This window comes from Corvus hawaiiensis, chromosome Z (genome assembly GCF_020740725.1).
Source record: "Corvus hawaiiensis isolate bCorHaw1 chromosome Z, bCorHaw1.pri.cur, whole genome shotgun sequence".
NCBI lineage: Eukaryota > Metazoa > Chordata > Aves > Passeriformes > Corvidae > Corvus > Corvus hawaiiensis.
Genome location: NC_063255.1, coordinates 55,266,848 through 55,291,235, shown reverse-complemented (window position 1 = coordinate 55,291,235; position 24,388 = coordinate 55,266,848). Strand labels below are relative to the sequence as shown.

Sequence of the window (24,388 nt, the reverse complement as noted above, 5' to 3'; positions counted from 1 at the left end):
CTCATAGTGCTCATAGTACCTCTTTGGAAAACTAGGTAGCTGCTTGTGAAATATAAAAACAAACATGGTATGCTTTGAGTAAAGCTGGTGTTATTAGCACATGGAGTACATTAAAGATAGAATCTTTCGGTGCTGGAGGAAAACACACATCAGAGGCAACCAAGGTAACACAGTGTGTCTCTCCTATGTTATACAGCAGGGAGTGTGTACTTTGTATACATGGAGCCCTTCCTGACCACTGCAGGATCTCTGCAGTCTGATTTGAACAGACAAAAACCTGAAGTGGGAAGAGCTGGATGCTTTGGGTCAGTATTTCAGTGGTGTCATCCATCTCTAGCCAAGAGACTCCTGCACAGGCTGTTTGTACTGGACACCTCCAAGTTAATCAGGATATGAACAGAGATCTGCTGATAACTGGGCAGATTGTAGCAGGCCAACTATTGTCCCAACAAGATGTAACAACATAGATTTGTACTGTTAATCAAATGCAATTTCTGTTTAATTTGCAGAGATGAAGACATATTAAAGCCTGAAAGAAACCTGCCAAAAAGATACAAGTACCTCCTTGGAAGTAAAGAGCAGATCAAATTAAATCTTTTAATGAGTGGTATAAAGGTCTAAATTTTATTCCCATCTGTAACTGTTCAGCCTCCTCAATACACTTACACTGGTGATCTTCCCCCGCTTAAAATCTTCCCTGGTTCCTGCTCTCTGCTATAAGCACCTCTGCATCGGCAAGGTAATCTTTTTTGTTCTTTGATTACAGATTACATTCCCTTTAACAATCACGTATGTCGAAGGTGTAGAGATGGGGAAATCATACAGCTCTTCTAATTCAGATATACCTGGAGAGAGATTTTGTGACACTGTTTGACAGTGGGAACTCACTTTGAATCCTCCTTTCAGCCTTGAAAGTGTTCAGAGAGGATGTGCTAGAGGCAGACACAGCAAGACCAACATTTACACAACTTCATTTTGGTATGGCCTCCTTTCTCTTGTAGTAAGAAAAGGGGCTACTTTATTCAGGAATGAATATTTGAGTAATTTTTGTCTTTTTATCCAGTAGCATTGCTACAGAATGGTCCACTAGCATAGTCATGAGCATGGCAGCTGACAGCAACCTGATCTGTGGGGATTGGCAATCAGGTGCTAGACTTTCCTTCCAATCCACCTCTCAAAGAACATCTGCAGGCATCAAGAGTGGGGCAGTAGGCAGGCAAAGGACAATTGTAAATGGAAAAGTTATGCAGTATTATCTGAATTATAATTAAACCACATTAGTCATGCTCCATTGAACATTCAGTGTTACTGTTGAATTTGCATGATAGAGCCATTAATTCTCCATGGTAAACAAGTACTCACTGCTTGCCAGTGTTCTGGCTTCTCACTCCCAGGCTGATTGGAAAAATGGGTACTTAAATCACCTCATTGCTCTCTGCTGTGTTTCCTGATGGCTGAGTGTTTTTTGCTTTGAAAAGTGTTGCTGTTTTCCCAGAAGACCTTCAACAAATCCATCCCCCAAACACTCAGAAAAACGAACAGATGATTGTATGAGGGTCATTCTTCTAAGCTTCCTTGGTCATCTTTGGCAGCAAATACATGAGTTGCTCATGTATTTTCTGCCAAAAACCAACAATGGCCAGCCTTTGGAGCAGCACAGAGTCTGCATTTGTGGCTAACTGGAATTATTTTTTAAAAATAATAAGAGCTTCCTCCCCCTAATATGTTTTCCTTTGACTACAACTCCCATTCTAGAAGTAGAAATTGTCTCTGTTTTTATGCATAAACACTGCTTTTTAATCCAGAAAGGAAGTTCTTCAGGATAATTTCTGTCACAGCTCAGCTATTAGACATTAACTCTGTGGTGATGTCTGCTACGATTGCACAGCAGGTGAACATTATTGCAGTCTCTCTGGCTTTATCCTGAGGACTTCAGAACAGTTTTCCTAGTAAGACCTCATGTTACTGTGCTCTGAGAAATCACAGTATGTACAAGGCCTTTGATAGATCCGAATCCTCTTTGCTCACTGGTGTGGAACCAGTGACTGAAATGTGGATGTTGGTTGCCCTTTCACTGGCTCAATGCAATACTAAAGTTCAGAGCCTTAGTTTGTTCTTAGGGCACTCACAACCCTTTAATTCTTGCTAATGAAGAGGCTTTAAGCCCCAACAGAGTATCATGACAGGTGGTAGTAAATAATCAGATAATCATCTATTTCAATAAAAAACAGAAATCTTATAAAATAGCTTAAGCAATACATGTAATTAAAATTATGTTAAACAGAAATGGGTTTTTCCGCTGGTAAAGAAAATGCTCATCAAAAATATATTTTCAACCCTTCTTTTTTCACTTATTGAAACGCCCTATTCTGATCAAGGTCATGCATGTTGTTGTATATCAGTTTCCTTTTGATGAAAACTTGGGTTTTTCTTTGTATGCTGTACAACTTTTTAATGCTCGATTAAAATACCTTGCACAAACATCTAATGGCAGAACTTTTCTTGGTTCATTCTGTACCAATGACAGGACAATGGCATATCCAATATAAATATAAGGCATGGTAATGTATCATAGACAAGTCAATGTTCAGCAACTTGCACTGCAAATTAAAAGCTTTGACTCACACATGCAATCTCTTACATGTCTTTACAGGAATCTTGAATTTATAACAGGCCTTCTTACAATCATTCAGTTCATTAAATATATTCATTAAAATGTAACAGACGGCTATTAAGAGGATTAACTTGGTCATCAGCAGCTGTAACTTGCGTTTAGTGATGGGTGAAATTGCTGTAGACAGCCCTAGTGCTTCTGCCTATAGGTTTGCTCACACGTCTGTCAAACCCCTCATGATCTGATAATGTGGCACAAGCAGCAGCCTGCTATCACAGAATAAATTCACTTGCAAGGAATTTGACATGACATTGGAAAGCTGCAATTGCAATAGAGATTGAGACCTTTGTATGGTCTCACAGGGAAATCTTTACTAGAAAATAGTGTGCTTCACAGAGAGGAAGTTTGCAAAGCCTCCCCAGAAAGAGGCAGGGAGTGCCAGCGGATACAAGTGTGTGTATTCAGTGCGGGCTAAGCCAAACGTCCCAGGAGCTGCTGGTCAGAAGCAGAAGGTTTCCACTGACTTATTCTGGCATCTGATCCTACAATACTGGTATGTGGCTGAGGTGGAGAGCTGCAGCTGAAAAGGGAGTAAGGCTGGAACTCCATTGCAGAAAAGGAAACATAAAATAACACCCCCACCCAACAGGCTTCTGAAGGATGTTCTGCAGGTCTGGGGCATGGTAAACTTTTTTCAGCATATGTGATTTTTTTTGTTTTTTGACCACAGCTGTTGTTTTTAAAAAACTTTGAGACTTTTAGTAAAGGTCTAGACATGTGTCCAATTTGCACTTAAATCAAGGATTCTCCTAGACAAATATGAACTGGGAAATACCATGTTCTAACTACAATGGCATCTTCAATTTGTCATGGCTTTCTGACTTGTGGTATAAATAAAATGAAATCAATGAACAGATTTAAACTGATGTCATACACACTCTTTCCTGACAAAAAATTTATTATTTTGTTCATACTTAGTAGCTTCTGATCTTTCTGAAATGGTCTGTATCCATTCTGGGTGTCATCAACAGTGTCAAATACCGAACACATCAAAGTACTCATCATTGAATCAGAGAGAGGATCAATTACATAAGAAAACTCTGCAGCTGCCAACAAACTAGCTTCTTTCAATTGCAATCCTGCTGCTGCAGCAATCCTCTAGTACAAGTATAAGCTATAGGCTGCTTACAAATTTTGCATGTGTCTGACAACAGCTATTAAGGCATAACAAATAAAGATGATCAGAGTCTGAGCTGACACCAGAAAGTTCTGGTTTTCAGCCTAAAACTCAGATGTATGCTTACTTGTCTGCTCATTTGGAAGATGAAGGTGAGGTGGGAGCTGAAACAAGCAGTTCTTCATACAACGCTGTAGGCAACCTTTTTTCCAGGTGTGGTCTCACCAAACTACTGCTAAGAATGCGCCATCCCACATATGCTTAGATTTGGGGATTGACATGGAAACTGTGGGAATGATGACTAACTCCTTATTTTGAAACCAGGTCAAAAGAGGTCAGCAACACTGAGATGGCTAAGTGGTGAGGTTTTTTGCAGGAAATTCTTTACATGGCCTCAAATGTGCTGAAAATGCCATCTGAATATATGACTCCTTGGATAAGCTGCCATTTTGCTCTCCACTGAGGCTGTGGCACGAAGTGGTAAATGAACAAGAGCAACAGCTCATGCCAGTGAAGGACCTTACCCTGCAGGGGTTACCACTGAGGCTAAAGGGAGCCCTCTAGGTCTGGCAACTCTGCGGCTGTATCTGAGCTGTAGAGCGTGCGAGCACTGGCACGTGCACAGACACCAACACGATACTGTGCCAAGGGGCCAGTCTGTACGACTGCAAGGGTGAAACCCTCCTTCTTAACTGCCTGAACCAACAGATAGTCACAAATTTTGCTTTTTAATCTTGAACACACAACAGATTAGAGCCATCGCAAACTCTTACAGATCAGAGGAAGTCAAGATTGTTACCCACTAGGGTTCAGACATGACTCTACTGTTACTACCCTAAAGGTGATCTCCACGTAAACCAGGTATTTCTGCAATCATAAATTCCATCACTTCAACTAAAAAAAGGCTGTAATAAAATTAAATACCCAGGTAACTAAGTTCTCTATACCACAGAGCTACCTACGTCCTTCAACGAAGATGTTTAACGTACGGATCAACATGTTTCTCCAGACCAAAGGAACAGGAATTTAGGTTAATTTAATAGAAAAAATAAAATATGGAATAACATTGATTTTGGCCAATATCAATTACAACAGAACTACCCTATTTTACAAATAACAACTGAACATTTTACACATGTACAGTATTTTTTTCAGTAAAAATGGATTTCGTTATAACAATGTCAGTTTTTTTTTAAAGAAAACAAAGTTATTAATTTCTTCTCTATAATAGTGTTAGAGACATTTGTAAGTATCCAAACAGATTCTTTACAATCCATTACATAATTAAATCTCAATAGTGAATATATATTTATATATAACATATATAATATTAACTTAAACTTTGAAAGCATTATGTTCTATTTAAACACGCTATACTGAGAAATGAGGCAGTAACAGACTAGTAGTTAAACTAGCACAAATTTGAATGTTTATCAGGAAATTTGTAATGGGCACCAAAGGAGCTTGACTGCACTCTGTCATACCGAACCAGACTGTAATAGTTTATCTGCTCTCTACTAAAGAGTACATTACCTCTAAAAGTTTGTATTCATTTGTTTGTAAAACATCCACAGTCATTTTTGATCCCCTTTATTTTCCAGGACTTACATGCTTAAACAGCTGCAATCCATTTTCTGTTTGTATGTCCAGGAAAGCTAACTGAGAAAGACACTTTGTATGTTTTAAGTATTATCCCCAGTAAACAGTATCTTTGAAGTTCAATTTTCTGTTTTATGTGAAATGACTGTCTTTTGAACTGTATGCCAAGTGAAGCTGAAGAAGATAAATTAAACAGAAATTTGTACTGGCAGCCATGTGCCTGGGCAGAAAAAGGGTGAGGCTGGGGCCATTTCTCTTATCACTCAGGACCATTTTACAGTGAGGTAACTCCATTGGCCTTAGCAGGACTATTCCTGCTGAAATTTCTATTGTGAGCAGTTAAAAGCAGACTCAGGCCCATCACGACACCAAGAGAACCACTGATTTATTGCCCTATATGCAATTATTCCTGGAGGTGTATTTGGCACAATTATAAATCCAGTCCTGTAAACACATCCTGTCATATATAGTCACACTGGCATTTACATATGGGCACTATGAAATAGTTCCACATATCTGTATGATAATATCCCCTTTTTAAATGAACATTACAAGACAACAATAATTTATGAATACTTCTTACATGTTAGCAATGTTTTCTGACTTCTGAGCATATACATTATTCTCACTTACGCAAATCAAGAGAAGTAGTATATTCTAAATTTGTCCATTACAGGAACAATGTTTTTTTTATGTTTATTTGAAATAGCTTTGACAATTTAAAAAAATAAAATAAAAATCCTAGCATATCTGTTAATAAGCCACCTGTCTAAAAATGAAATCTATATGACCAAAACCACATTTTGGGCAAACATATATACATACTGCATGTGATACAAAAAACAGCATACAGCAGAGGAAGTAAGAAAGAAATGTGTGCAGAAATGTTCACTTTCCATTTTTTTAAAATAGTGTTACAAAAGGGGCAGAACTTAGTCCTGCACTAATGATGTTTCTGATCCCCTCAGGAACTCAAGTTCCCCCGTCAATACATACAGCACAAAAAAAGACTAATGCAAATTTTTTTGTATTGTTTAGTTTTAATCCATGTAAACTTGTGTTGTATTCTTGAAACACTCTTTAAACATCTCAAAGTGGAAAGAAGCAGGAAAGAAGGGAAGAAAAAGTACCTTCAAAAAACAGGAATAATCCTAAGGTTGACAGGAAATCAAATCAAGAGTTAAATGTTAATTTTGGCATCAAATGCTTTGGTCACACAATACTGACTCTGTGATCCTGGATGCTCAGCTCTAGACAACCAGTTATGAAAGGTAGGCGTGTTGTAGTTTTTCCATTTAAGTTCCAACGAACAGTTTGCCATCTCCCCAGACAAAGAGGGGGGAGAGGGAGAAAGGTGGCTTGCTTTCTTTTTCTTTTTCTTTTTTTTTTTCCTTTTTCAGTAATACGGTTAATCTATAAGTCTATAGGAGGAGGAGGATGCTGGGAGGTGTCAGTTCACCCCTTTTGTTTACATGTTCTGCAACACAATTGCTGAAGTACTTTCCTCTGGCAGAGATTGTTCTTTTTCACCAGCATACAGAATCCTCCCTCGGCCCAGGACTCTTCCGTAGCTTCCAGAGGGTAGCAGCAAGAGAAGGAGGGGAGGTTGAAGGTTTGGAGAGCACGGCGTGTACAATGGAAGAAGGTTTAATTGGTCAGACATGCAGATTTGGTTGAAGAGACCATTCAGGAGCAGGTAGCAAGTAGGAAATTTGGTCCATCAAAAAGAATTTCAGTCAACAGCATTTTTTTTTTTTCAGGAAGAGATATTGTGTGGTCCGACAGGAAATGATTGGTATCCATTTATGAAAAGGAAAAAAAGATTAGAAAGAGAATAATTAGAATACAGTGGTATTTACAGCAAAGGAATTTGCTCTCAATTTTTATGATTTAAAAGAATAAAACAATCAAACCACAGAAAAAGAGTAAAACATTCTCAACAGAAATGCAAATCCTGTAGAGTGAGTTGATTGTAAGGCATTGAAGTCAACTCTTAGTAAATCCAGTGGAAATAAGCTGGACCCGAGAGTCATTGTTAGCTTTTACTACATCTGATGTCAGATATCTTCCCAGACTTTGTTCTGATATGATTTTTCTGTTGGATTGCACTTGTTGGGCTCTATTTACAAGTAATTCACATGGTAACGTTTTTAGGGAAGCACTAAGTGTCTCTGTAATTGTGGCATTTAAAAGGAATTAATATTAGTGAATAATTAAGCCAATCATATGCAACAAGAAGGCTATCTTGGCTGCCACAGGGAATTTGGAGGAAGTTCAAATCTCCACCCTAAATTGCATGCTCCCTATTTCAGAATTCTTTTTTTCTCACTACCCTTTCACACGAGTCAAGCAATACTGCAGGCACTTTAAATTGTTTTTACTTACCAGCACTTTCACAGTTTAAAGTGGTGAGATAGATAAATGTAGTTCTATTAATAGTACTCTAGGGTCCTCATACAAAAATCTGTTGAAAGCAATGGCTTTTGAAAAATTGCTAAGGAAGGAAAAGTAGGTTGTTGGCAATGGGAAAAATTATTTTAGGAAAATTCAGGTAAAGTGGATGTGACTAATCTTGCTAATACATGCAAATGCAAATTTCTCCTCTTCATACACCTGAATAATTTAAAAAGTTATGTAGATGTTACTTAAAAGAAGAAGAGAAGCAGGCCAAACCAACCCAATACATGTAAAAGAAGAAGCTGGCAGTGATAAAATGGACCTTTTCAGAGACTTGCACTCACCATCCTTGCACACTGTTCCAACGACACAGACACCAGTGTCTAGGTTATAGCCACTAGGACAGCTCGTACAGTTTCTGTCTCCTGGGCCACTGCAATCCAAACAGCTGGCATCGCACCTAAGAGACAATGGCAGGTGTTGGTCTTCCTGCCTCACCAAATATAAGACTTCCTAGGAGACCTCTTTAGCATTGCAAAGGACTCGTTTGTTCTTTCTAGAGGTATCAGGTACTATAATATTACTGGTACTAATTATCAAAATAAATAATTGACTACCCCTGCAACTCCATCCTTCTTCTTTCCATCAACAACTTTCTATTCAAGCTTTTTTACTACACAGCTGCATTATTCTAGTGCTTTGAAACTATGCAAAAATAATCAGCAAAAATATCAAGCTGATGGTGCATACATGTGCCAGAAAGGCACAAACTAAAGCTACAGAATATAAATGGCTGACATGATGCCCAGTCCCTTCATTACTCATCTTGCTCCATCATATTTTCATTACATATTGATTGTCTTTTATGTGGAATACACTGAAACACACAGCGATTCCCTTCCTGCCCTGAACTCAGATCAGAGTCAGTGATAAATTATTCCAAAAGGCAACAAATGATATTTGTTTAAGAAAGAATGGAATAGAAAAAAATGTTCCTTCCTTGCACAGCACAACTTTGTCCAAGATTTATCTAGCCATTTGTCCACTTGAGTCAGGTAAGTTATTCTGGACAGTAGTTTAGAAATAAATGTGATTATGTAGTGGAAGAAATGAAATGGTCTTTATAAATAGTAATTAACTTGCAATGAAAAACCCACAGTTTGATTATTTTTGTTTGCTATTAAGAAATACAGATCCCCTGTCAGATTTGTAAATTTTACGCTTCTGTGCGAATCTACTTCCACTCTCACTATAGGCTGTTTTAAAGTGAAGGTCACACACATATACCAGAAAAAATATTTTTGTAAGACCCATATGAATATAAATCATCATAATCATCATAATAATAACAACAATTTTTTTGTATTTTTTGGAGTCAGCAGTATTTTATCTTCTAGTAAGTATGATCATTTTCAACACAGTAATAGCTAATATACTGCCAAATATACTAGTATTTATATATATTAATATACTGCCTGATATACTGCCAGATGTATTAGCCACTGATCATACCTTTTGCAGCTTTTGTATCCGCTTTCAGTGGAGTGATCAAGGTAATAACCACTACTACAGGACTGCACACATCTTCCATCTTCCATAAAATAACCCTGTGTGCAGTTTATACAGGCATCTATTCCAGCACCTTAGTCCAAAGAGAAATTGTTAGAAGGTAGGTACATTGTCAGAATAAACAGTTACATAATTTCAGTGTATCTTTTTCTGAAATAAATGATTGCAGTTCTAAAGCTCCCACAAAATCTACCGTCACTATTCCATTCCTGGAAGAAAATGGAAGGCATTACTGGAAATCATATTAAGTTCTACTAAAATTTAAAAAAAAAAGAAAAAGAAAGAAAAAGAAAGGAATATATGAAGTCTTTCAATTAAAAACGTAGATTTCCATGCTAGCTGAACGAAGTTTGCCATATTTAAAATGTACTTAAAAGCTGTAAGAGAATGAAGGATTTACATGTAAACAATCATGTTATACTGTAACTGTGACACAGTGGAATAAAATCATATGGAATGAAAATTATGTAGACAAATGTCAGTGGGGTACCTGCACATGTTGCACAGGAACGGTGGCATGGTTCACATTCTCTGCCACTGTGGTATTTTCCTTCTTCACAGCGGATAGCACATCTGGTGCCATGCAAACTATTGTAAAAAGGAAAAAAAGCACAGGGCACATAACGACAACAGAGGACAACAAGATAGGGCACAATCCAGTAATTCTCTTTTAACCAAAGAACAACACACATACTAGTATTCATCAGCTTCCTTCACTGGGCATATTTTATAAATTTAGAGACACCAATCACTTAAAGAGCGAATGCAAAGCAGTTTTTGCCCATGGTGAAGTAAAGAAGCTGTTTACAAACTCTTGGTAAATACTACCAAGTAATAGGGGACAGACAAAAAATTAACAATGACAAACAGCACTAAAAATTCAGGCATGTAAAATGCAATTATCCATCAGGAATTTAGCACAGGGTCAGCATAAAAAAATGCTAAGGGACTTGTTAACTGAATGCCAGGTCTGTGTGGCTTGTGAGATTTGTCAAGAATCCAGCTGGAGGTATTCTGCCTGCAGGCACTTTAGAGAGAGCGCAAAAATGTGAGTAACAGAGGAAAAAAAATAGCATAAAGAGTGACATTTTAATGCATTCCTTGAAGTAGCTGTTTATTGCTTTCCTGTTAAAAGGTGCCTATAACAGTTTGTTAGCATTAAGGTTTTGTTTTGAAATTATTTATTTTTAAAACTAAGACTTCTCTGCCATGTTTACTATCTTCTGCAGAACCTCAGCATTCATCCAATTTAACACTTTTTCTAAAAATGCCCATGAGCTCCAGGGTTTATCACTCTGAGTGCTAACCATGCTTTTACAGATTGCAGCAAAAGTCGGGTAAACTCAGCACCACTGAAAATTTTCAAGGGTGTATTCAGTCTCAGTTTAGAAAATAAACTAGCAATTCAACAGAACTTTCACAACCCCTGCTTTTCTCTTATTTTTCCTCAGTGACACACCTCGAAGAGCTTTACAACACACATAGCATTAACATGTTTTTACAGATGGGAAAATAATTTGCCCAAGTTTATTTAATGGGCCAGTAATGGAGAAGATCTGGAATCCAGGCCTCACAAGACCCAGCCAAGGAAGGCCCTGCTCGTTGATACCTCTGCCAAGAAAATCCAGGAAGTTTTGAACAACTATGGAATACGAAATGCATGTCCTGAAAGGCTCCACTTATCTGGTATACCCACACATTTAAAAAAAAAAAATTACTTAAAATTACTCTCAATTTGCTAATATTGCCCAAGAAAACATGAAAGTTGTGTTTTAAAATTTTTTTTAATATTTCAATTTCAATAAAGGAATCCAGGTATTGATGTTCTAGAAGCAAACATTCAGCTTTTACTTAGAGATGAAAATTCACTTTAATGGAACATGAAACCTCAGTGTTAAAACATTAACACAATGCTTGTATTCAAAAGAATATCCCTACAGATACTGAATATTGACTTCATATTTTTTTGTGGCCCTAAGCCAGCATACAGTCTGTCATGGATATTATAAGATTTTTGACCTTTGCTACTTGGATCAAAAGGTCATTCTTTATAAAGGAGCTTGAAATGTGCACTGCTGCTTTGTATGTTTTATCTATCATTTTCAAGAATAATTAAGTTCTCCTCTGAAGAAAAAATCTCCACTGCTGTTTAAAATACATGATCACTATGCTGTAACAGAATTGAGCCTCAGGTACTTGAGATAAGTGAATGACTGCATACATGACGAAATACAGTAAAGATAAGAAAATAATTTCTAACTACCACATTGAATGAATCAGAAAGATGAATATAATTCATTTACTCTACTTCTAAAATAATCCTTGACTGACATAGTGTAGGTCAAAATTTGAAGAAGCCAGTTTTCCATATGACTGGCTTTTATGTTACCTGAAATGAAAGGCCTTCTAAAAAATCTGTTGTTAGCCAAACTGGCACACAGGAACACTATTAAAGACTAAAAAGCATTGGAACAGATGAAATGAGGGCCATGCAAGGTTAAATAGCTATCTGATGTTCTTCATTGTGTATCTACAGCCTTGTATATACCTCTTCAGATACTACGTTTAGAGACAACCATATTTTCCTTACCTTAGGCCATGTCTGCATTCTGTGCAAATTTGGAATTCAACACAGGTCTTGCAGTTTTCACTACATTTTCGACAAACAATCTTATCTACAAGAGAAAAAAAGAAAACAGCCCAGAAAACCTTGGTCAGTTTTGTTTGATAAAATTGTGTGAATATAGTATTGCATGACTTTCTAGTTTGACAAAAACATCAAGCTAGACTGAAATAGCAAAATTCTGCCTATCACTAGCTTTTTCCATCAAATATCAAATGGTTTACAACATTTCTATTCATTTGAAGTTATAGTTGCACCCTGAGAAAAATACGTTTTGAAGCCATTAAAAGCTTTTCAGAAACATTAAAAATTTACATTCACTATTTGTAATATGGACTAAAGACACCTTCTCATATAGGAGTGATATGCAATAATGATTGCCATGTGTTCTGGAGACTGTCCTGCAATCTTACCCCTTCCATGCAAGCTGTCTGTCCTGTCTTCCTGATTTGGTGCTAAAAGACACACCTGCATAAACAGATCTGATCTTAACAAAGTAAATACATAAATCACTTAACACCCGCCTTTTTATCTCTAGAGATCCCTTATTTAAGAAATGTCTCTCCCTCTTCAGCCCTGTTGTCTTTTGACATGCAGGGACACATACCCTTCTGAGAAGAAAAACTTAATTTTCCCATTTAATCCTAAATTTTCATCTATGTATCTTAATTTATGCGGAGAAGAGTTCTCTTTACTGTAGTTCTCGCACAGTGAAAATGGAAGAATTAAGGTAAGACCTGTTTTTACTAATTCTCAAAAACACACAGCTTCATGCTGGAGAAAGCAAAAGGTTAGGTACCTAGATGAACAAAGCTCCTGAGAACACATTTATCTTCTAAGGAGTGTCTAAAGACAACAAAAGTCACTGCAGTTTTAAGCATGTTTGAATACATGTCTAAGTGTTTTTGTTAGCCAAAGCTGGAAATTAAACATGGACAGTCTACTTGGCAATCACAGGAGGAAGCTGAAGGCAGTATCCATCATGGCTGAGAATTACTGCTCTTGGGCAGTCACATCACTCTGTAGGTACTTAGGTCTGTCAGAAACATTATTTGCAACCACGTCACATCTGAAGAAATTGTTTTTCTTAGAGCTCTGATTCACTGGCCACGGCCAGTTTCTCAGCTCTCACTTCTGGTGCCATATAATCTGGCTGAATGGGGAATTCCTCATGGTCAGAATGTGGGCGCTGTCTGTCCCTTTCCCAGGCAGCGATAACCTGTTCTATCCTTCAACTGACTTGCTCTTGAGCTGCCCTAGTTCTGCTACTGTTACTCCCAGCCATCCCCAGCTGAAAAGACATCCTGCAACAAGTATGGTTTTTAAAATAAAGGCAAATTATTCAGGACATTCTTGATCACACTTGGCAACAATTTAATAAAAGGAATATGATAAGAGATATATGCATCAACATACACTTTTTCTGCTCATAACCATCCCAGCAACCTCCCCAGATCAAATTCTGTAGCCCACAATACAAAACCAACAAGAAATACTAACTCTTATCCAGGTAAAACCCATCAGGGCAGTTGGTAATACAGCTATTGGTTACTTCATTCAGGTAGTAGCCAGATTTACAGGTCATGCACTGGTCATTTTGGCCTCCAACACAGGTTTCACAATTGGGTGAGCATTTTTTACATCGTTTCTTGTCTGCATTGTAGTGACCAGGTGGGCAGGTCGAAACACAGATCCTGCAGACAGCAGGGAAGAGAAGGCAGAATTGTTAATGAAATAACCTGCCACCACATTCCTGGACCATGACTGCAAAGCAGAAGTATTTCTCAGCATTGTTGCTTTTCTAAGGACCATGTGTTTACTAAGATGCAACCCTTCAAGGCACTGCATCAAGCTGACTGTCTTGCATTTATGTCCCTACACATATGCTACCTCACTAGCAGATGGCTTGTCAGTCTACAGTGTAATTTTTGACCATCTACATTTCTTCCTGTCCTGTTCACTTAAGCTATAGTAGCCATGAGAGTCTACATACATATATATATATATATATATATATATACACATATACAGAGAGAGCCTCTTAGGGAAAAAAAAAGAGGTGGGGATATAATCAGAGAAGGGTTTTTCTAAGCTGTAGTATAAATTCTGGTAAGCTAGAGTTTGGGGTTTTTTTAACTCCAAAGAAAATTTTTTAAAGTCAGGGGAAAATCCATGACTGCAATGAAAAGAAAATGAAAGAAAGTTCAGATATATACCAAGAAATCAATGAAGTGAAGTTTTTTTTCTCTTTGTCTTACCTGGTGTTGTTTTTAGATTTGTAGTAATAGTGCAGACAGTCAGTACAATGATCTGGTCCTGGCCCATCACACCCTACTTTACTGCATTCTGCATTGCAGGGACCTGTAGTAAAAACAGAATACAGATGGCCAAAGGGATTAAAACTTCTCATTTAGTTCTTGGGACACCTTAAAACACAGTATTTTATTGCAGAATGCGATTACTTTGCTTTCCTGTGTTAAGGACTACATTTAGCACAGGTAGCTTGGTTTGCTGCCTGCAGTGTGAGCTCGAGATTGAGCTCTGGGTGGCAGAAGCTCCAAGCAAGAGGCCATGCAGACACTTCACATAAAAAAGGACACGGAGACCTGTGGTACTGGTCAGGTGACCAGACACTTAGAGACACAGCAACAGCCAAAGACACACAGACTTCCATGCACTTGAACTGTAAGGGTGTAAAAGCCCAGGGTTTCCCTTGCTCTGGGTCCCTTCTCAGAGGCACTCAGCTCAAGCTGTTATTTTGTTATTTAGTTACTGCACCAAGATTAAATTATTCTAAGTATTGGGAAATCTGAGACTCTGCTATGGGAAAACTAGGGTTGAGCTAGTAAGGAAACCTGGTCTGACTGTGTGAGTGTGGGGTGTGTAGCTCTGAAGGGGCCTCGGTCCTAGCTCAAGTGTTGAGAGCATGACTGCAAGAGTGGCTCCTGGATGGCTGGACTGGGAGGTTTCCTGAATACCTGTTTGATTTCAATTCAAAACTTAAAAACAAAAGGCAAGCTTTTTTAACAAGTATGGCATCCTTGTTTTATTTGGAAATGTGTGAAAGCTTCTGTAATTCATAATTAGGAATGATTAGCAAAATAACTTATAAAAAGCATAAATAAAATAAAAACATAAATCAGTATGAATATTACGATCAGTGGCTACTCTGGTTGCTGAGTGGATATCAACCGGTCCAAGGTCCAAGTGGCTACCCTGACCCAAGGAACCAGACAACAGGGCCCCAATGCTCTGTGCTGCTACATGCTGCAAAAGCCTCAGCTAATACCCACTGATTCGCATGTCTTCCATCTCACCTGCACTCATGTTAGGCTTGATAATGCTTGTGGATCTGTTCCAACTCAAGATATTCTATCAATTTTTTCTTACAGTTTTCAAATAGATCCTTCCTGCTATGGGAGGAGAGAACCATCAAGTCTTGCCTTTATGCAGGTGAACAACGACTGTGGGTGAAGTTACAACTTCCAGGATCACTGCTCTCTCCTGAATGAAATGTGTAGAGTTTGCTTCGTACAAAACTTTAAGAAGTTAGTGATCTTTACAGTAGAGATAGTAGTGTTTCATTACCTACCAAAACAAGGAGTTCTGCAGCTCTCCATCTAAAATAGAGACTGTGGGACTGACATGTATGAAAGGAGAATGGAATAACAGAAAATACTAAATTGAACTTTGTTCTCCTTTTTGCTGGCCAGAGATACACTTCACAGTCATCACATGGTACTGCTAATGGTGGATTACATGTAACAAACTGCCCACTTGACTTATTTTGCAGTGCTAAAAATCTAGCTCTATTAAAGTCTAATGACAAGGCTGAAAAACTTCTCTCGGGATCACTGAGAAACAACACAGATGTAGAAGATAAAGTTCTTCCCATATATATTGATATGTGCATAAGTATATATAGCTTTACATACTTACATGCAAAACAGTACATTCTTCATAGCATGTTAATTGTAGCTTAAAAATATATAGCTCTATGCATACAAACTCAAACACTTAACTTAAAATTATGAAACAAATACTTCCCATTTTCAATGAAGAATCCAATTTACTGAACGTTTTACACATGCAGGTTCTCAGGTCATCCTTAAAGTCATTAAGTTTCAGTAAATGCACAAATAGAGTAAATGAATGTACACACCTGAATAGTCATCTGTTGTATAATCTTCTGTAGGGTCTTCAACTGGACTAGAGCGCACTCTTTCCACTTTGGAAAAATCGTTTCTTGGTGAGTAAGGCTGGATGGATGTTCCATACAGTACTAAGGACCACTCTTTCAATTTTCCTGGAAGTTAAGTATTATAAAACTGTTTTCAGAACTACTTCTCTTTTCTGTGTCTTACAAAAGTATGTCACTTTTAAGCATGTTGTTATGAGTAGGTATGGAAGACACTGCCTTTCACGTAAGTGAAACAGTTGTTTTACTATAAGCTGAGAAAGCTATTTTCTTCAATCAGATCTTTACACTGTATTTTCATTGCAAATCTCTTGTAGGTTTAGCAAAGGTTTGCACCATGGGCTGAACTCAATGTAAACAATAAACAAAACATCTGGGCATACAGTTATTTGGAATATGTATATGGTACTCAATAAGGTGGATTTGCTCTGGATTTCGTCTTCCACTCAGAACATTATTAATTGTCTGGTAATTATAATTTGAGATCTGTTAGCTAAGTAGATGTATTCAGAATTCTGACTTAATAAAGGGATTACATAAGAGTACCTTTCATTGACTTGTAGGACACAACTTGATGAACAAGAAACAGCCTCTCTTAAAATCTCAGTGGAAGAACATCAGTTTCCCACTCAACCAGCATTGTGCCAGTTATTTGGCAGATATATCACTGTATTGTCTGCAATCATGATTAGCATTTTATCCTCTTAATATTTGAGTGAAGACAGAAAAAATTGTCTGGCCACCTGAAGCATTATCTGACTTTCTGGTAAGTTTTTTTGGGGGAAGAATAAAAAGATAAAGGTGTTTCAAGTTCATGCTGTCAGAACATAAAGGGTGAACTTTCAGTCCCCATCTTTCTCTCTATACTACTAGGTGAATTAACTTGGAGAAAGAGCAAAAACACTCAGGCCTGAAATAATGCCTAAAAGTAATGATGAATAAAACCCACATCCCTGCTTGAAAAGGTGCAACCTAAGTTTGGTATCATCCTATTGTCTTGGTTATGTTAATCTGTGCTGGAATAGCTCGTTATAAATGTCAAATTCTTATCAGAACAAAGAGAAATTAGAGAAGCAGGGAGAATTTGAATGATCCTGTTTTGGAGCCTATGGTTAAAATTCTTTCCAAGGAGAGCTATTATTTAATGAGAAATGTAATTCAGGTATGACTCTTCTCAAGAAAATAATGTATTATACTTTGTGTAAAATTAAATTCAAGCAATCTTCCTCTTCTTTAATTTTAATGATACTCAATAAATTGAAACGTTGTTCACTTGGACTTTTTCAATCCGTGCAAGCAAATTAATTTGACCTTTACAAGTGATTTCCTGTATTTTCCCAATGTCATCTGGTAACCTCCACTGACATGGCAAAGACAAAGACAAGCATCTCTCTCCTTGTACATGCATGCTTTTAACAGTAAGCAACAATAAGCAAATACACTACCTGACAGATCTTAAACAAATTTCTTTTAAATAGCTTATACTAGGGCTAAAGATGGGAATCTATGTTACCTCTATGAATCTATGTCTCTTGCCAAGCCTCCTTCTGAGACAAAAATTTCTACACTTCATATGAAACCTCTGCTCTACACTCAGTTTTTGAGCAGAAACTACAGACAGAGACTACATCATGTGGCAGTTGTGTCACACAGAAGCTTTCAGCTTTTCACATCTGAATTATAATTTTCTTTAAAGAGACATTTGATCTTGATTTAAAAAATTAACTGCTGACAAGTCTACCACACCTGCTGCCACACTACGGGCTAATTACCTTGGCTGTAAAACTGCATACACCTTGTTTTCAATTTGTCTTCTCCTACCCACAGACAGGTAGCTCTTAAAGACCCATTAGATTAAAAAGATCCAAATCACGTATTTTCTTCCTCTAAAGACATGTGGGAATCAAGTTACATCTCAATACTCTTTAGACTGATCCAACTGTGTCCTTAATGACACTTTTCTTTTTTAAAAAGAAGTCACACAGGGAGATAATTTTTAACCAGATATGCAGTCATCACATCCCTTTCTAACATACAGCTTCTCCATGTCCAGTCCCTGCCTTTTTTGTGTTTTAAACCACTTCTACAGCATATAAACCATAATACACTGGATGCAATAAAAAAGAAATGTGTTTTATTAAGTTATTCAGATCTTTTTATCCTCATCTTTTATTATGAGGCAAAACTCACTCAACTTCCCGAAGTTTTATATTTTTTCCCAGAACCCTGATAAAAGTATTCACAAGAACCAACTACAAACAACCAGAGGTAAAAATGCTCCTAAGGCACAGCATACTGTGTCTGCATTTTACACATACAGAAGGTCTTGTACTACCATCACCGCAGGAAGGATTGTTAGTCTGAATGCATACATAAAGCAAAAGAGCAGCAAGGAGAATAATGTAGGGTCTCTCAGGAGATTAGCTGCCTTGCGAGAACAGTTCAGTAAATAAAGAGGAGAAAAATTCATGTGACTTGCCAGCAAGCAAATGAAGTCTTCCTCAAGGTGGGTTTAATTTGCACAATGAAATATTTCAATAACTAAGTATATATACATACACGCACACTTTTATAATGAATAAACAAAATACGCACATTTAAGCCAAAATCTTTCTTTCCCCATTTTTGGCTGATTCCATCATTTAGTTTGGCTAGAATAATCCTTTCCCTGCTTTTACTTCGGATGTATACCAAAGGTCCCATATTGTATTTATAGAAGAAAGGGTACATCACAATGTTTTACGGCAAACATATGTCCATCTCCATAAACTCTACAGAATTAAATGTAGAAATTACATGCACTACTTTTATGAACTGGACTCTGCATTTCTTTTCAGGTAACAGATGTGGCATTACCTTGCCACTGCAGGGATATGATGACACATTGGGTCTTTCTTTTTAATTTAATGGCAACTCTTAATTGTAAGATCTTTCAAGAGCTAAGAAACACATGCACAGAACACAAACAAGAAACAGGCATGATGATGATATCAGTGTGATAAACTGCAGGCTATGGTGATAAACTGAAGAGGCACCATGAACTGGAGAGGCACCAGGCATAAATTATGTTTAAGCACCTTTTGTTTACTTCATGTTCTCTTCAGTGCAGAGACTAATCCCGATATGCCCAAACAGCTGAATTTATCCACCACTAATATATGGCAGGCACTTCCAAATCTTTTTGAACAGAAGTTACTGGACAGCTTTCATCAGAGGGCAATCACTGCTCTAGAAAGATGGGGGATACATTACTAGACAGTATACAATGAACCAGGATCCAAATTCACAACCACACTGCATCTTGTGAAAACCAAATGCACGTAAAAACCAAACTAGTCTCAAGCAGTGTTCTGCATTGTGCTTAAAACAAAGTAGAGAATAAGCTCTCCAGCAGGATTCTTGCAGTATATCAGCTTCCTCCACACCCCTTAGTTTTGTAGACCGACTTTCTCCCAATCCCCTAGCCTTACTGAGCCTTTTCTCCCAGAGTTGCATCTTTAGGCCTTAGTTCTGATGGAGGAAAGGAAATAAATTCCACTGAGAAGAGTATCTATAAAGTATTGAAATCAATAAATTGGTAAGACCTATACAACCATAAATGTAGTTGTAGTGTGCAGGAATGTGCAGGAACAGGCTTTGAACTGTAAAGCTGGAAATGTAGCAGGCCACTTTGAGACCATCCTGATGACGTAAAAGGCCTGTAAAATATGTCTAGAGAATTGCCCAGATTAAAAGTTTGCAAAATGGCTCCATGCTACCTCTTTTTTAGTGCAAGGCATGTGTCAGGGAAGAAAAGAGGGAAATAGCTGAAATGTGTTGCTCTGTGGTTGTTCTTCATGCCTGCTGGATGAACCAATGGGTTCCGGTACACACAAAGGTGAAGAGCTACCCTAACTTGTCCTTCACACCAGAGATGTTCCTGGATGCATCAGGAATAACAAGTGCAAAATGGAATTAAAAATACTTGATTTTTAACTCTTTTGAGTAATCTGATTAAAATTAAATTACTTATTTGCTGCTTAATACCTCTCCTCTATTAAATTTTAAAGCACTGAAAAGTAAAAAGAAACCCAAACACAAAACCTCCTCTTGAATTCCTGGGCAGTTTTGCTTATAGTCTATGGCTGCTTTTCCAAACACATTTAGTGCATACCCCTTTTTAGTATACTGGAAACTCTGCTTGTCATTTAGTGGTGTGTTTAACATCATTTGGCTAAGAACCTTTCATGACTGCAAAGCTATGGTGAGAAGTGATCAGTGGTGATAAAGTAAAATTTAAAACACTGGCAATGTTGGTGTTTTCTTGCAGAGCTCTAGGTGAAGATAATCAAGATTTTCAAAATGCTGTGCTTAAAGTTAACCACATGACTATACAGCTAACATTTGAATAACACTGGCCTGATAACTGTAAAAAGTTATCAGAGTCTTCAAGTTGTTCCCTGCTCAGAAATTTTGAAACTCAAACATTATCTTGGTCTTCATTAGGGACTTACTAACCACGTATTGTGTAAAAGCTTTTCAAAATTTTGGCTTATGATTGCTGGTTTACTATCCTAAAAAACTAAAATCAGGTTATGCAGGCTACTGAGTCAGCCAATAAGAAAATAGGATTTGATGACTGGACAAAGAAGCTGATTTTAAAAGTTGAGATTGGCTATCAGAACATGACACAGCTAAAGCAGAGTATAAATACAGAATTAAAATTCTCATTCAATTCTATCAACAGTGGTTGAGTAAGGCTGATCTGTATATTAAATTTTTTAGGGAGAAATTAATCTAAAAAAAAAAAAAAGAAGCCAGAATAAAAGTGAACCATGTGTCTTAAAAGGTATATAACAGTAACATAAAAATGAAGAGTGCACTGATAACTGAAATTTAGAATAATGCTCTTCCCAGCTATGGCTTCACACTAAAACCAGTGTGTGGTCCAGACATTTTATTTACAGATATTCCAGCTGTAAATAAAAGGTGGAAAACAGCAAGCACTTTTCAGAATTCACAGAGCCCAAATAAATGTTAGAGTCCTACCTGGAGTCTTGAAATTTCTCAGCTGAGATGGAGTGTCACAGATTTCCAAGATCCAATCACCCGCTGCTTTTTCACTCCAGCAGTGAGTAGTCATAAACTCCCAGTTTTTGAATCCTTCCATGGAATGATCAAATAGCCTAAAACAAATCATGATATTATTTCAAGGAAAACTTCTTTTCCTGGAAAGCTGTGCCTCCAAGTGTGCAAACACCTGAATAATATAATAATCAACCAGTTTGTTCATTTGTACCTTTACAAACATTATTCATTATGGTTTTCTCACAAGTATTTCAAGCACATTCAACCGTTTTTTGCTGCTTGATGGAAGAGAGTCTTTACATGCCATCATGTTTTTATAATGAAAAAAGAGAATGGCAAGCAAATCCATTGCAAAAATACCAGAATTTCTAATACTATTTAATAGGATTTGTGTGTCTTGAAAAAACTACATATAATACAGAATTTCACTGCTTTAATAGCATGATGTAAATACAAATAACTTGTAAGCTGGAAAATTTCAGTAACATTTATTCTTGGCTTTTGATTGGAAAACTTGAAAGTATTAAACCAAATAAAAATGATGACATTTAAGACAATTGTGATTTAATACATGTCACTTCTTGTGAGGAAGTAATATGTAACTGAGACATTGGCCTCAATCCTTGAACAGCCAAGGTATTGCCCTCTTCAACCATTTCACAGAACTCAGTTTGGGTAAAACTGAAAGACTAATGGCATCTGATTGTTTCATCTAACCAGTACCATTATCCTAATTTCATTACCTAGGTTGTGAGTGAAAACATTAGAACTTAGGCCTGGATGATGATAATTTCAAGTATAGGGAGACCCATTTCAGGTACTGTAATGTGATTGTGATCCCGTATGAGAAGGGGAAGGAGGACCCTTCCTGGCCAGGGATTAGATACAAGAGAATTTGCACTTTTATTCCGTGTTCACAGTGTGTTGCTTGGTACCCCAAAACTGTTGATGAGAAGAGCACTCTAAGAAGGACTGTTGCCTCCAATAAAATCAAATGGCTCAACTTCTAAAAATACATATATAACTATACATTCACATATATGTATTTTTATATATTTGTGTATATATATACACAGAGATATGTATACATGTCAATTTATACATGCATGTATATACATATATATGTGTGTGTAGTATTTATCATTATTTTAATTTGGTCTTTATGTGTGAAAATTCCAGCGGTAATAGCTGTGCTTAAATATTTTAAAAAAACAAGAATCTCTACAGCAGAAAATCCAACAGATTGAAAATGCTTGTCTGTAAAAGAGAGAAAAACCTAGCATTAGACAACATAAATGTTACATTTGAATTCATGCGAATCTGTTCCTTTCTAAGCTAATTTCAAGATTTATTCTCAAAAGGCTGTGAAGTTCAGCAAATATTGGGAAAACAAGATACTTGTGTAGGTACATTCCTGCCACACTGGGTAGGAATAAAATGCCATAGTTCTTTCTGGAAGCTTTGGTCAGCCAGAGGCAAGAGGTCAGGTACTCTGTGTCCTACACTTCTTGCAATAGAAACTGTACAGACCTACACGATTGGTGCACTTTTTATCAGTATATTATGAAAATCAAAACCTGATTTTCATGCTCTCATTTCAAATATAGAATCACAGAATCATAAGAGTATCCTGAGCTGGCCAGGATCATCAAAATCCACCTGCTGGTGCTACACAGGAAAGCCCCAAGAATTACACCATGTCTCCAAGAGCATTGTTCAAACAATCCTCGACTCTGTCAGGCTTGGTGCTGAGACCACTTCCCTGGGGAGCCTGTTCCAGTGCCCAACCACACTTGGATGAAGAACCTTTTCCTAATATGCAGCTTAACTCCCCTTCAGGGAGTTAACTTCAGGCCGTTACCTCATATCCTGTCACTGGTCACCAGAGAGGAGGTTGGTGCCTGCCCCTCTGCTTCCCCTCACAAGGAAGATGTGGACTGTGATGAGGTCTCTCCTCAGCATCCTCCAGGCTGAATATGACAAGTGACTTCAGCTGCTCCATGTGCAGCTTTCCCTTCAGACCCCTCCCCATATTTGCAACCTCCTTTGGACACTCTCTAATAGCTTTATAACCTTCTTACATTGCAGTGCCCAAAAGCGCCCCTAGCACTTGAGGTGAGGTTGCCCCAGCTCAGAGCACAGTGGGACAATCCCCTCCCTTGCCCAGCTGGTGATGCTGGGCCTGATGCCCCCAGGACACACTTGACCCCTTCCTGACACGCTGGCCATGGAACTGCTGACTCAAGTTCAACTTGCCATTCAATTTGTGCTACCTTTTTCCATTTTAAATGAATGCCTATAATAGTAGTCTAATTTATTAGCACTTATAAATTTAAATATACATTGGGATTCATTTTCACTGATAATTGTGTGAGATTTTCTTCTGATACAGTTCTGTGTTTCTGTGTGTGTGCCTATAAGTGTATATGTAGACATATTTTGGCAGCAGAATGGGCCTGTTTCACATCACTGTTAAATCAGTTGTGTGAATATAGCAGATCTCACAAATGCATGCCACATACCATTTACTGAAATATTAGAAATTACTACACAGTTATTATCCAGAATTTGCATGCAAGTATGTTCAATTTAAGTCATATAGGTTATTTCCAACTGTTACTCAAATTGCCATACTGTTGTTTTCTGATAGCTAATGTACTACTTTCTAAACACCCTGTCAATGCAACAAGGCAGCAGTATTTCTCTTTGCTATTATAGCAACTAAATTACATACTATTATATAAGTACTGTGCAATTATAAATTCTGTATTCACTGAGCTTCTATTCATATACATTAGAAACATGAACTGCTGTTTATTTTTACTGTAATTAGTCTGATATTTTCCATAGTACTTTTTGAATAACTAGGTTTGTCTTATTTTGAAATTTTAAATTGTTGTCAGACTTCCATTTTAAAAATTCTTTTAAGTAATTTTGGGTGGAAGAGACAAAAATCCCACATATTGTTTCAATAAAAACACCTTTACCTAAAATATGCTGTGACTGGAATTGTAAGCTTCCATCCATGGAAATGGGTAAGATCTGATAATATTATTTCTGAGAAAATTGACCAGTTTTTTTAAAGAATACTTCTCTGGGAAAGATATGAATTTTATAAAATAAGGCCTAAATTGGAATCTTTGA

At 37.3% G+C, this 24,388-nt stretch overlaps 1 protein-coding gene across 4 annotated transcripts in view; it reads right to left on the bottom strand.

The window, feature by feature from the left end:
- PCSK5 (proprotein convertase subtilisin/kexin type 5) overlaps window positions 1-24,388 on the bottom strand; it is a 229,397-nt gene that overhangs the window by 48,051 nt on the left and 156,958 nt on the right. Inside the window, exons 13-21 of one of the 4 annotated variants that reach the window (XM_048290927.1) lie at window positions 21,206-21,342; window positions 16,142-16,285; window positions 14,238-14,340; window positions 13,480-13,673; window positions 11,947-12,031; window positions 9,847-9,944; window positions 9,300-9,429; window positions 8,132-8,247; window positions 4,808-6,961 (exon numbers count right to left, since the gene is read on the bottom strand). In XM_048290927.1, coding sequence (XP_048146884.1) covers window positions 6,846-6,961; window positions 8,132-8,247; window positions 9,300-9,429; window positions 9,847-9,944; window positions 11,947-12,031; window positions 13,480-13,673; window positions 14,238-14,340; window positions 16,142-16,285; window positions 21,206-21,342 — 1,123 coding nt within the window. In that variant the 3' untranslated portion in view covers window positions 4,808-6,845. Of the gene's footprint in view, window positions 1-4,807; window positions 6,962-8,131; window positions 8,248-9,299; window positions 9,430-9,846; window positions 9,945-11,946; window positions 12,032-13,479; window positions 13,674-14,237; window positions 14,341-16,141; window positions 16,286-19,254; window positions 19,406-21,205; window positions 21,343-24,388 lie in introns of those variants that run through there. The other 3 variants (XM_048290931.1, XM_048290928.1, XR_007200827.1) reach the window with 3 other exon arrangements.